The sequence below is a fragment of the Pipra filicauda genome, unplaced genomic scaffold (genome assembly GCF_003945595.2).
Source record: "Pipra filicauda isolate LSUMZ 115617 unplaced genomic scaffold, ASM394559v2 scaffold3_size10097308_pilon, whole genome shotgun sequence".
Lineage (NCBI taxonomy): Eukaryota > Metazoa > Chordata > Aves > Passeriformes > Pipridae > Pipra > Pipra filicauda.
The window spans coordinates 3,586,792-3,600,234 of record NW_024104532.1 but is presented as its reverse complement, the minus strand read 5'-3'; the positions used below and the strand labels follow the sequence as shown (position 1 = coordinate 3,600,234).

At 50.3% G+C, this 13,443-nt stretch overlaps 1 protein-coding gene across 1 annotated transcript; it reads right to left on the bottom strand.

Annotated features, from left to right (window-relative positions):
• Positions 1 to 325: 325 nt before the first annotated feature.
• STC2 (stanniocalcin 2) lies at positions 326 to 11,584 on the bottom strand. The gene is made up of 4 exons (XM_027718602.2): positions 11,236 to 11,584; positions 8,969 to 9,111; positions 6,286 to 6,497; positions 326 to 2,848 (listed from the first exon to the last, which is right to left on the bottom strand). The coding sequence occupies exons 1-4, from the start codon at positions 11,408 to 11,410 to the stop codon at positions 2,455 to 2,457; spliced, it is 924 nt and encodes a 307-aa protein (XP_027574403.1). The 5' UTR covers positions 11,411 to 11,584; the 3' UTR covers positions 326 to 2,454.
• Positions 11,585 to 13,443: the final 1,859 nt, after the last annotated feature.

Sequence of the window (13,443 nt, the reverse complement as noted above, 5' to 3'; positions counted from 1 at the left end):
CAGAGGAAAAAAAATGATGCCTTATACAAAAATCCCTCCCACCCACAGCTTGTCCTCCCCCCCCCCCCCAATTTTCATTGACTAAACAAGGGGAATATACAGTTTTCCCCACAGAACCAATGAATACAAATAAAACTGTATGCATGCTGAGGTGATATGTTGACTGAGACATTCAAGGATGTAGATCTCTATGTTTGGTTCCCATTGATGAATCAGACCTCTAATGACAGAGGGATCTTATTTTAGTTCAATGCAAGAACATTGCACTGGTAGCAAGTTGTTTCTGGTTTGCATTTGTTTTCCTTTTCTTTTTTTTTTTTTTTTTTTTTTGCTAAAATGCTTGGATTGTCTTTTTGGTTTGAGCTTGTTCTTCGTGGTGGCTCTGTGCCACCGGGGGGGAGGACGCTTGCAGGAAACCCACGGAGGCACATGCTAGAAACCTTCTCATGGTACCACCAGCAGCCACCTTTTGGAGCAGAGGAGGTGGCCAACACTCAGACCCAAACCAACCTTCCCAAGCTGCTCCATGGGACAGCCTGGGTGCCCCAGGGATGGCAGAGCTGTCACCAGCCCAGTGGCGCAGCTGCCACACCCACTGGCACATCACCATGGTCTTTGTTGCTATAGCATCTGGCCTGATCCCACCTCTTCCCACTTGAGTCAAACAAAAATGTTATCAGAGAACTTTGCTAAAATCAGGCAGGATCAGGGTCATGTCTTTAGAGCAGAGACCTGGTGATCACAGGGACACACCTTTTCAACTTAACTGTCCTCTCTCACTTCCTACGTGGTTGCTATTAAAAGCAGTGCCTCTACCTTCCGCGGGTGGATCCATGCATTAAACCCTGAATACAGCTATTAGGAGCCGTGTTCACTCAGCAGTAACTGAAATCTGAGTTGGAAATTGTAGCCAAATTCCAACACCCTCTACTGCTTATGCAGCTCCTTCCCACCATGCGACAAGACGTACGTTAGTTCACTGGGTACGTTCTGTCCCTGCTGAACTGCCTTCCTGCCCCCACAGCTTTCCTCCCAAACTTTCTAAATGAGAAGGCTCAAATCCCTGGTGTGATTCCCACTTTCTAAGAAAACTCACTTTTTCTCTCGAGGAAGCTGAGAGCTCGCCCTTCTGTCCTCGTGGATGCCGTAACCTCCACTTCCAGTACAATATCTGGGGATATAGGATTGCAGAGCTGCAACCTGAGAATTACAATTGCATAGGGGGTAGGAGAGATATGGCCAAACACCTCATTCACACTTGAAACTGCTTAAAGACAATAAGCTCTTGACACTCTTCATCTTTACTAACTCACTCTGTGGAGACTGGTGGTCATTATCTGCACAACAATTAAAAAACCCGAGTCAATCCCCTCTCCTTATCTTTGGCATTTGGATAAACCATAGCTATAGGCAGGTTAGAGTGGGGCTCCACATCTCAGCAAACCATACCACGCTACTGCTAAGGAGAGACAGATTTCTGATGGGCCTTCAACGCAGCCCTACAGAAAAACACATGGGGTCCTTCGCTGTCTGAGCCCACACCCATCCCTTTAGGCTTGGGCTGTCTATAAGGGTGGAAGACCTGTATCACTGAAGGGGCAGATGTAAGCAGAGAATATGCACAGGGTTCTTAGAGGTCCACAAGAATACTTTTGGGGGTCCTCCACACTGTGCAAGTCTTTAACAGTCACATTGCCTTGTCTGGAAGCTGACTACTCGCCTGTGATACGCTGAAGGGACTGGGTATGATACTGTGATTAGCAAGTGTCAAGTTATGCAGTGGTTCAAAACAAACAGGGGGGCACTTAAACCAGGCAGCGTCACCCAGGTGGGAACAATGGCTCAGAAGTTAGTTAAGAGAAAGTGGTGGAGCTCCAGACCGCACGGTTCCTCTGCGAGAGACGGGGCAGCTACTTCATTAGAGAGCTTCACATAGAGAGCCTGGAGCTCTTGTGTTCTCAGCCACAAGCAGAAACCAAATCCCTTTGGAATTCAGCCATCTGCTGTAAGGCCGTGCCCTAGACCTTTGGAGGTGCTAAGCCACAAGCAGCCACATGCAGTCTGGCAGAGCCCTCTTGGAACAGTCTCCCCAGCCAAGGAGACCAAGGGAAAAAAACAAAACAAACCCCAAAACCAACCCAACAATTCCCAAACAAGATCCTAAATTTCAGATTATGTCTGTTTCATAAAAAAGGGGAAAAGAATTTAGTTGGAGACATTTTGCCACGTTTGGTGGCTGCTCGAGTGTCGAGTTTGCTGGATCGATAACCCATTGCCACTGCTCTCCCTTTGCTACTATATACACTGTTGCCGAGGTCCATATATATCTTGCAATGCCCTGTGCTTGACCTCTGAATGGGAAATGCTTTGGAATGTCCATAGACGGGAAGATGGAACTCAGGAGGATTCCGGTGGAGGGGGAGGATGGGGGGGAAGGGGAGCTGGTGCCTTTTTTCACCTCCGGATGTCGGAGAAGTCGGACAGTTCGTCTGCCCGGTCCACGATCCCTTGTGCCCCTTTGGGACTGTGGCCCCCAGCTTTCACCCGGGCATGGGCATTCAAGTGGCCCTTGGTACCTCTCTCTCCCTTGGATGCTCTCGAGCTCTCCCTGTGGTCGGGGTCGGAGTGGGCCAGCATGTCCCCACGGCCAGCACCGCCTTTGGTGGCTTCACCCGGCTTCTTCTCGGCGCCCAGGGCGGCGTCACCATGCACAGCCGAGGTGCAGAAGCTCAGGATGGAGCAGAGACTTCCCCAGTTCTGTTCACACTGGGCCTGGACGCTTCTTGTTATTGCCTTTTTCACCTCCTCGCCACAGGTGAGCAGGATATTCACTAGGTCAACATATGGCCTAGAGGAAAAGGAAACAGGGAGAGGAGAGTTAAAAAACACAAGGGAATCTGCCTCACGGTCCCCTGGGCACAGCACAGGTCAGTGGTGTGAGCCCCTGCCACCCACCGAGTCGGCAGCCTTGGAGAGCAATTCTGCAGCATGTTTTTTATGCAATATACTATATTCTGATTGGCCATTTTGCTGTAGGACACTGTGGCATCCCGTCAAAGCTTTACTGGATCTGCCTTGATTACTCTCCCAGTGGAGAACTGGAATGTCCACCAGAGGAACAGATGAGGTCTCCCTGCTTGGCAAATGGAAGAACTGCTATCTCATACTTTCTGCCTCTCTCTCTTTCCACAACATTTCATCTTTAGTAGTCAGGACACACCACAAAGGAAACTTGCTCATGTCCAGAGCCATCAGCTTCATCAAGCAGTTGCTACCTCCAGGTGACTGGCAGGTACAGAACATTCACCAATCACCAGTCTGCAAGAGGGAGGCACTGCCTCACCTCTATGAAAGCAAAAAAGAGGTTCTTTGGCTTTTCTCATCTCTGAAGCACTGGGTATTGATCTCCACTACAGGCGAGATCCTATCTGAACTTGGGATCTGACTGCACAGAGCTCAGACACACAGAAATCCACTTTGCTGGTACTTTTTCTTCCCACACCAAGGTTCTTTTTCTTCATTTCCTTACAGAGTTGAGTACAGCTTTCAGTATATACCTTTCCCCAGCCAAACAAGCCATGGCTAAACACCCTTTGTGCTTCCTACCCTCATCCCTGTGAGTCCCCACACAGAGGCACTTCGGCTTCCTCAGCCACGGGTCACCGAGTGCAGCGATTTTAAAATAGTTGTGGTCACAAGTTTTGTGGGTCAATATTGATGTTGTCTATTGACACAACCGCTCAGCTGCTTGCAGGCCCAGAAGGACGTGCTTAAAAATCTTCCACGGTAGGAACCATCCCCAGCACAAGTGGAAAACTGCCCAGGGTCAGCACTCGTGGCTGTGTGGGGTGGTGGGCGTGCAACTTCTGGGCACACCATCCACCAGCTCTGGTGGCTGTGGACAAGTCTAAATTTCTTCTCACTAACTAAGTCAGAAGAAACAAGGAAAACTAACCAATTATGATCAGTGTCTGACACTACCCAACTACTTAAACTCATTTTGAATCACTAATCTTAGAGAGCCACCTATTCCCCTATCTCAAAATATTTCCCATGGTTGGATTGTTTCTGCTGTTTAAAAAAAAAGTTACTTGGAATGCAGCAGCGACCAATCTGCCAAAGCCTGTCACCACTTCCACCATAGCAAATCAGCCTGACCCCCACCCCACCACAGCTGACTCAGGAGGAGGCTTCACTGCCCTGGTTGTGTTCCACAACACTCATCAGGAGAGAACAGTCAGAACAAATAGTCAGAGAAAAAGTCTGAGAGCTGCCACTTGCTTCTCTGCTCCTGGTTTTTGTTTTAAATGTAAAATAGAAGAGAGAACTGAGCATGTTGCATACAAAGCAATCCAGCAGAAGGAAATAATAAAAAAAAATCGGTTCTTCAAACTGGGCATAACCTTTACAAAAATCTTGGTAGGAAAAAAGGTCGCTGGTATGACTAAAAAGCGGCTCAGCTGCCAAATATTTCAGGTATTCAGAGCCTGCCAGAGCCCTGCGGATTAATACTGGCCCATTTCTCCTTCCCTGTTTTACTTTCTGCAGTTCAGCTGGCCTGACCAGAGTACCTGAACTGAGCACAAGGCTGCAAGTCAGCAGACGTGATTTTATTTCCAGCTCTGCCACACTTGCCTATTGATCTTGAACAAGTTCCTTAGTTCAAGAGCTTCAGAGATGGCCTCTAAATTTAGGGGAGGGGAGGAGGCTGGCTGGTTCTATTTGGGGAGTCCTGCATAGGAGAGCTGAGCTCCGACTCCGTGAGATGCTGAAGTGTAGGATGCGCTAAATGAGATCATGCAAATTATAGGTGTTCACTGAATGACCCGTCTCTTCTCAACCAACAACCCCCCAGTTAAGCTCCCCAGAAATAAGCAGCTGCCTTCGCACATTCCTGCTTTAGCCTGTTCATAAAATAAGGATAACTTACTCCTCTTTGGACAGGCTTTTGGCTCCCATAGCTCTTTTCATCCCCAAATGATGAGGGAGTTAATTGGTGCCAAGTACCCAATTTACAGTCTGCTAACACGGCCCAGGCAGTGCCCAGAGAGGTGCTGCTGTGCAGGATGGAGCCCTGCTTCCCCTCTCCACCAGCCAGTGGGATGCTGCCCATCGCCCTGGGCACAGCAGCCCTGGCAAGGCCAGATTCTGCCACCAGCCATGCCTTTGATCCCAGCCTCAGGAATGTCCATGGAAAGGGCCTTGCTTTCAGGCCACCATGTTCAGCTTGTACAAACCACAGCACACGATTTATGTGAGTAAACTGGCACTGAAGCATCTCTCTGCAACTGCAGCTAAGTATTAGGGGGGTGGTTTTCAACAGAAAGTAAGGGAATCAGAGCACAGCTCCTTTGGATACTGATGAAAATGCAAGGCTAAAATTCCAAAAGAAATGATTTTGAAAAAAAAAAAAAATTGGCTGTCATGACTGCTGGGATTTGGAGTTTCTGTGTTAATATCAAGGCACAGAGGTGTGGTAGGAAGATGCTCTAAGCTTAAGCCTGATGCCAGGCTGTGGCTCAGCCTTCTTGTCTGGGAGTGAGACGTTCACCTGCAAGAAAAACTGGCTCTGATTTTTGCATTTGTGCACAAAGAGTCAGTACAAACAGCTTGTGCCTGGTTTGTTGCTGTCATGTAGGAGCTTTGATCAATTCCAAATAGGATTCGTGCCTGCCATTCCTTGGAGGACAGCCGTGTTCCCAGTCAGAGGAATGAAGTCCTCAAAATCTGACTTCTGCCTTCATTTTGTACATCTCCATGTTTTATTAAAAACCATCTGAGATTAATAAAGAATAAGATGAATGGGAGATTACCTGGGGGACCGCAGCTCTTTCAGGGACAATTAACTACAAGACATTTGAAAGTATGTATTTAAAGAAGAAATTATCATCTCGCTGACAACTTTGCATAAACCTTCTTCCCCCTTCTCTAGCTGTCATCTTTAACAGGATACTGGGGTCAAGAAAGATGCCTTTGAGCTCAGAAAGCAAAGAGACATTGTGAGATGCTTCTGGAAATGACAGATACCGACAGTGCATTTGCCAAAGGACCAAGGGGACAGGCAGATCCAACTTCAACCCACTTCATCTCCTTCCACAGTCACATCTAGCCCTTTGTACACAGCCTATTCTTCAAGGGCCCCTGCAAAGAGAGCATTACCTCGGCCTTGTACATGGGAAAACGAGAGGTGCTTAAGGCCAGAAGGAGGTGAAACAGCCCATTGGCACCATCGCACTCCTGGAAGGAGCTCCCACGCTCTGACTGCACCAGCACAGAGGCACTTACTCATGCTGCAGCAGGTCTTTGAAGTGAATCATCTCCACAATGACCTGGACGTTCTCCTTGGCAGCAGAGCAGAGGTCATGCTTCAGGTAGCACTCCCGCTGTAACTGGAACACCATCTCTTTAATGGCAGGGCACTTACGGCTGATGCAGCTGAATTTATGCCTCAAGGCATGAGCCTTACACTTCAGAGCGTCTTTAATGAAGGATTTTCCCTGAGAAGAAAAGAAATGGAGTAGGTCTGTATTTTTGTCCATTAAGTAAGGCAGCTGATTTATGCCCAGCCAGCTGCTCCTCTGCAGGACAATGTCAAGGGTTATTACAGTGCTAAGGGTATCACTTAATGGCTTTTCACTCTCTTCTCCTTGTTTCTCTGCCCTTAAAGACCATGCCAAGTCACCCAGCTTTGCTATCCCAGTGCATCTGAGACATCCAGGGCTTCCTCACTGGTGCTTTGAGGTTTCCTCTCACCCAACAGCTGAATGCCCAATGAGGGAAAGATCAAAAGTAAGCACCTTAAAGTAGTTCAGTGCTGGAGTTACTGGATTAATTTGCTTCCAGGATGGCAGAACAGCAGGTTCAAACAAAAGAGAGGGCATCCTGCCATGGCTGAGGTCCTCAGGACCACAAACAGATACCCATTCAGTAACTGCAAATTAGGTTTTCTTTATTTTAAAATTAGTTCACAAACTCACAGACATGTATGCATGATTTATAAGCACCTGCCCCATTCTCCAGCTGTCAATACTTTCTCTACTACCACTCTCTCAGAGAGGGCTCAACTCAGCACTACTAATAATCCTCCAGTGTCTTTATGTTTGCTGCAAGAAATTTTAACTGAGATTAAATCAAGAAACTAAAAAAGTAAGGTGGAGAAAATCTGCTTTAGCAACTTCTCTTTAACCACTATTTGTGATTCCTGCATTCACTTGCTTAGTGGACACCAAACCCATCCCCTCCTTTTCTCTTTGCCATCTGACACTGCAGCTGCCATTCATGCGACTGCTCTGCTCAGACTCCCTTTACTTTGCTGAGCAATAGTCTCTTGTGCTGCCTCCACCTCTTCATCAGCTTCAGATTTTACACAGGTGCTTCATGAAGACCAAATCCTTGTTCCCCTTTATCCCAAGAGTACACTGGCACAGCTCCACTGTCACTGAGTCAGGTTCACCCAGACCTGCAAGCAGATGTCGTCCCCAAATTGTTTCAAGCCAGAAATATTTCTTGCTGATCAAAGAGTTGCTTCAGTCATCATCCCTTTCTATTCCCCATACCAAAGGCACTTACTTGCCCTTCCCTTCAGTAACAAACATGCAGAGCACAGTAGGCAAATAAGGATGAAAAAGAGAATTCTTACATAAACCAAACCTGACATCAATTCTCAGGTTTCAGAGCAGAGAACAGAAAATGGACAGCATTAGTCTTGTCATTTAATGCAGCCTGAAATAACTAGATAATAGAGAGAGGAGCTGTGAAAAGTCATGTCATAGCAGAGGCTAAAGCCACCTCCATATTAAATAAAGCTCCAGGGGTTTAAATCTTCTGCACTGCAATAGAGACAGCCTGGATGTGAAACAGGCTGTATTTGATGAGCAATATCTGGGGATCAGGTATCAGTGGTTACACTCAGCTTTTCTAGGCCCCTTTCCCTCCCCTCCCAACAGGACTTACTTCTTTGCTCAACTCTGTTCACTGACAGAATATTGTGCAAAAAGAAATGAGTGTTTTCTGGAAGCCACTTGGAAATTAGAGTTGAAGGTTTTCAGATACCTATAAAAGCAGCAATTCCCACTTTAATGACTAGCCAGACCCTTGGTACATCCTTGAGCATTTGAGCCTAAAACTCCAGCACTTCAAAAGTGCTTCCTACTGGGTGGTCCCACCATCCCTCATGGAATGGGCTGGATACTGAAGACAGCTCTACTTTGTACCATGCTTTTAACAGTGCCATGTAGCTGGTGCTTTTAGTCAAGTTATACTGTAAACTGCCTGGTCAAGCCAAATGCCGCTGGCCCGTAGGAATGTTCCCTTCCCTCCACACTGAAATGGGAGAGTAGGTTTACAAGACATAATAACAGGATGTCTCAATGATGCATAAATGGTCTGGGGAGAAAATGAAGGAGACGAACTTAATACCACATACCATCTAAGTAACGTATTTCAACGTCAGTGCTCGAACCAAAGGCTTATTTGAGTACAGCAGCTTTAGGAGGTTGCCTGGACTGGTTGTATGCAAGTCTTGAGAATCAACTTTAATAACTGCATGTTGGGAAATATTGTGATAAGTCTAAATGAACTGGGAGCCCACGCTACATTTCAGGGTCAGCTTTGAACAAACATGGTGCAGAAGCTTGAGTTGCCCAGTGTTTCTTAAAACCATGTTTGGCTACATTAGTGTTCTGCTGCAGTTATCCTGGGTACAGTAGGTGGAAGGGATCCAGGGAGCTGTAGCTAGAGACAGCCTGTCTCCTGGGACAGGTTGCACACCACTGCTTCGTTACTGTCCTGAGGTCTCGATTCTGGACCTTTCAACAGAAAAATTCTTACTGAGTTAATAAATCATGGCAGAAGCAGACTTGCTTTGTCATGGTAATTTTTTTTTTTGCAAAGATGTGTTAAGGAAATAAAATACAGGCCAAGTGTATGTTAGAAGCAAGTGGATATGTAGGACATTTCACCATGTTACCTGGGCATCGAATTTTCCAGCGTTGTGCAGGAATGTCATGCAGATCTCGTGTAAGCCTCGGATCTCGCAAGAATTGTTTTCAAAGCATTCAAACACTCCACATCCCACATCGCCAGCATTTACCAGGCAGTGCTGGATTTCAGCTAAAATGAGTATTGGTTAGAGTTAATTTGAAGAACTGTTCATAGAAACTGGTGGTGGGTAGGGGAGAGGGAGTTATTTTGCTACCAACATGAGTTTGAAAGAAAAACGCGTGACAATTAATTGTACCCGCAGAGTGCCCACTTTTGCAGAAATTAGGCCAAAACTTGGGTGTATTACGTTATGAAAGTGATATCTGAGAAACAAATGCCAAATCCACTATGCTTACGTCAACCTATTTCACTTGAGAACTGTCTAATGCTCTTGCATTCCTCAGGAGCAAAGGACGGGCGTGATTTTTGCTGTCTGACTTGTACATAGCCCCCCATCAACTTTAAGTGCCACAATGAGAAGCTCAGAACCCAGTCAGCCAAAATTTTTCATTTTTGGTATTTTGAGCTAGTTTCTGGCCATTTGGCACAATGTTTTTTTACAGACCACTGGGTTTTACCTGTCAGGGTGTCTATCAAGTTAATGGCAAAACTCCCACTGATGCATAAAGTCTCTTGCACTGAGTGTTGTCTGAAACTGCAACTATGTGCTCACCTATGCAGAAATCAATAGAAAATATATATATTTATATATGTAGTACATAAAATAGATGAACTGGAGCTAGTAGTTACATATGTATTTATTCTGCCCTTTCAGATGTTATGTAATGGTGTAAAAAATGCTGTCTAATACTCACTTTCAAAAAAAACCAACCACCAACCCAAAAATCTGATTCTTAACACGACAGCTTCTGGTCCTTTAAAAAAAAAAAATGGATGTAGTAGTACTGCCAGAGGGAAGGTGGTTGCTGAAAAAGCCTGGGGATAAAGTTAAACAGGGGCAGCTTTTAGACCAGAACTGAGGATGCTAAGAATTCCTGTACTCTGTGCCCTGTGGTACCTTTAATTAAAGTTCGCCCTTGGGAGCCAGCCTAATCCCCCTCGAACCGCAGCGTGTTTCAGCCATCCCCAGCCTCCCCCTCTGCCATGCGGTCCATTTGCAAGTCTTTACAGCAACTTTCGGTCTAATTTCAACCCGCTGCAAGGCAGAGAGAGGAGCCACGGATGTAAATGCGGAGCCTGCGGGAGTTCACACGACCCCCCCTCACACCTCAAAATGCACTGCCGCTGCATTTTTTTCTTCTTTTCCTTTTTTTCCCCTTCTACCTGCCCCGAAGTGCATCAGGGGGTGGCACAGGGGAGCCCCGGGGGTGGGCTGCGGGGATTGTCTGAGCCACGGGCGAAAAGCTGCGCAAACCCACCCGTCCCGGGGAAGGGGGAAAGGGGCACTGGAGCCCTTTGTGGAGCGCGGAGCCGGGCGCTGCCGGGTCCGGGAGCGCGGCTGTGGTGCTTGTGTTGGCATCCGGATGCAAACCCTTTGCCGGATCACATGTCCTGGCTCCAGCGTGCTGAGAACTGCACAGTGCCGTGATTCACATGTGGCAGTCCCTAATGGGCATTCGTGCATTCCTGCTCGTGTGTGTTTAAACACGTCTCGCAGCACTGAGAGTGTTAAAAAAAAAAAAAAAAAAAAAAAAGGGCAAGGGAGAAGGAGGGGGGGAGAAGACGGGGGGGGGGGGGGGGGGGGGGAAGGGAAGCGTCTGGATCCCGCGCTCTGTCTTTGCACGGCTGGGAAGCGATCCAGCGAAGTGCACGCCTCAGCTCTCTTTTTCTAGGCAGATAATACCCGGGGGAGGGAGCGCGGAGGGCGGGAGAGGAGGAGAGAAACCCCCGGCCCGTTGCATCATTGCACGGCTCCCTACGGAGGGGGCAAAGCTCCGGTCATTCCAGCCGCTTCCCGGCCCTCCGGGCTCCCCCCCAGCCCTCGACCCGGTTTCGAGAAACTTTCTCCTCCCCGGCCCAGCATCTCCTCGGGGCTCGGGCCGCCCCGGGGCCGCTGCGAGCCCGGCGGAGCCGCTCCGTGCCCGGCGCGGGGCCGCGGCTGTGCGCGGGCAACACGTGCTTGGCGGAGCCGGGCTTTAAAGGTAATTAGGAGCGAGCTCTGATTTCCTCCGCTGATTTATGCCTGACAGTCGCGCACCGAAATAAAACGCCTGTCACAACTCGACGCGGCTGCAGCAGCGTGGGGAGGGGGACGCGCACAGACCACCCCGGTCCCCCCGCTCCCGCCCGTACCTGTGTTCTGCAGGGACAGGCGCCCCTTCTGCTGCGGGGTCCTGTCCTGCGGCCCCTCCGGCGGGTGCGTGGCCTCAGTGCCCGCGGCCGCCCTGGCGCTGGCCAGCAGCAGGGCCGTGGCCAGCAGCAGCAGCAGCGCCGGGGCCACCAGCTTTCCGCCGAGCTCCGCGCACATGGTCGTGCCTTCCCCCCGCCGCCGCCGCCGCGTCCTCCCCCGCCGGGTGCCGCACCCGGGCCCAGCGCGCTGCTCGCCGCGGCCCCGAGAACCGCATGTGCCCGGCGCGGCGGCGAGCGCGGAGTGGCAGCGACGGCGCCGGAGGGAGCCTCAAATATCCCCGCCGAGCCCCGGTGTCACTCGCATGAGGGAGCCGAGCAGGTGTCGCTTCGCGCCGCGGCCAATGGCAGCCGCCGCCCCGCTCCGACCGCCCGCCGGGGGCCGGCCCTGCCCCGCCGGCAGGTTGCAGCCGCCCGCCCCCCGCCCCACCCGCACCGCGCCGCGGGGGTGGGAGCGCGGGGGGCACCGGCACCGACCGCGCCCGGCGGGGCGGGGGGAGGAATTGCAAAAGAAAAAAAAAAAAAAAAAGGAAAAAAAAAAGGTGAAAAAGCGGGATTTTGACAAGCGCGCTGGTTTGGAAGGGAGGAGGGAGGCGGCAGCCGGCAGCGAGCGGCCAGTCCCCCCGCAGGCAACTTCGGGGCTCTCCCAACACAAGGGCAGCGGCGGGGGTGCCCGTGCCCGGAGCCGGCTGCCAGCGCCGGCCGTCCTGCGGCACTGCTGCCTCATGGCAAGACTTCATTTAAAAGAAAAAAAAAAAAGAGAAAGCAAAAAAAAAAAAAAAAAAAAAAAAAGAAAAAATCCCTCTCCGAAGCAGCTATTGCAATGACTTTCTTGGAAATCCTCCACTCTCTCATTTTATTTTTTTTTTCCTCCATGGTATTTTGTACCCTGCTTGCTCCTTGGGGATTTGGGCCAAATCCATCACTTGAGGGGGGGGGGGAAAGTGGTACCTGGGTGCGGACCCGGATGGGTGAGCAGGGGACAGGCGCTGTTTTCCCGGGGGGGGGGGGGGGGTGAACTCCCCTTCCCTCCCCCGGTGGAGAGCATCACTCTTTCAAGCCCCCCCCGAGCAACCCCCATCCAGCTCTGGCTGCTGCCTTTTGTCCCGTAGCTGGAGCGGGGAGGAGTGGGGGGACAACACACGGCAACGTAGGAAAATCCGTAGCAGGTGACGAGAAGTGCCGCGCTGGCTGGGGAGGGGGCGTGCGTGTCTCCCCTTGCCCTGCCGTAATGCACATCAGATGTTTCATCAGACCCCGCAGGCCCCATGCGGTCCCGTGTCCCCCCCGCCCCCAGCAGCCCCCGGCAGTGCCGGGGCGCGCTGTGCCGTGCCGGGGGCGGGGGTCCCGCCGGGGGGGGCGCAGCCAGGAATGTCTCCAGCTGCTGCTGCCGCCCGCTCCCTCACAGCTGTCAAAATGCACTTGAGGAAATCCACTCACACCTCCCCGAGCAAGGGTCTCCTCGGCGGGACGTGACACCGCGCCGCAGGACCATGGCTCCACGGCTACGCACCAGCAGGCACGTCCTGACACCCCGTCGCAGCCCCCCGACAGCCCCCGCTCGCCTGGGCCTTCCCTGGTGTTGTCTCAGGCCGGGGGGGGGTGGGTGGTGGTGTTTTGCGCTGTGCCTGAGCCGTGCGAAGTTTTATTTTTATTTTTATCGTTCTGTAGGGTTTGACATCGAAACATCTTTTTTAAGATTGAAATTCTTAGCGGCGGTGCCAAGCTCGTGTGGAAATTCCCTTTTATCAACATGCTGCTGCCTTTGGAACTGCAACTTGCAGCTTTTCCTCTAAGGAACTGGCTGTGCCAGTGAGGATGTCTGCAAAGCCCCTGTGCCCCTGGGATGGGCTCTGCCCTTTCTGACAACAGGGCTATTAAGGGAATAGGTTTTTCTTCTTCATTTATACCTCACCCAGAGTGCCTGCTGGCCCTTCTTTTGTCCTTGTTCTCTTACTATTTATACTGCTGAAGAGTTTTGCTCTTTAATTGCCTTTGCCAGGTCTAACTTAACTCAACTTTAACAATTCTCATCTCCAGTGTTCAAAGACGAGGGACTGAATGAACTCAGGAGCAGAACAGAGGGAGTATGGGCAGGAGAATTTAGGAGATGGCAATTTTTCTCTGTTGGAGGAAGTAACAGCCAATGTACTG

Bases quoted from the DNA above. Each gene is read 5' to 3' on its own strand.
- STC2 (XM_027718602.2), bottom strand. From the start codon at position 11,410: ATGTGCGCGGAGCTCGGCGGAAAGCTGGTGGCCCCGGCGCTGCTGCTG. The intron at 9,112-11,235 runs GTACGGGCGGGA...TACTCATTTTAG, and splicing joins CCTGTCCCTGCAGAACACAG to CTGAAATCCAGCACTGCCTG. The intron at 6,498-8,968 runs GTAACATGGTGA...TTTTCTTCTCAG, and splicing joins CTGGAAAATTCGATGCCCAG to GGAAAATCCTTCATTAAAGA.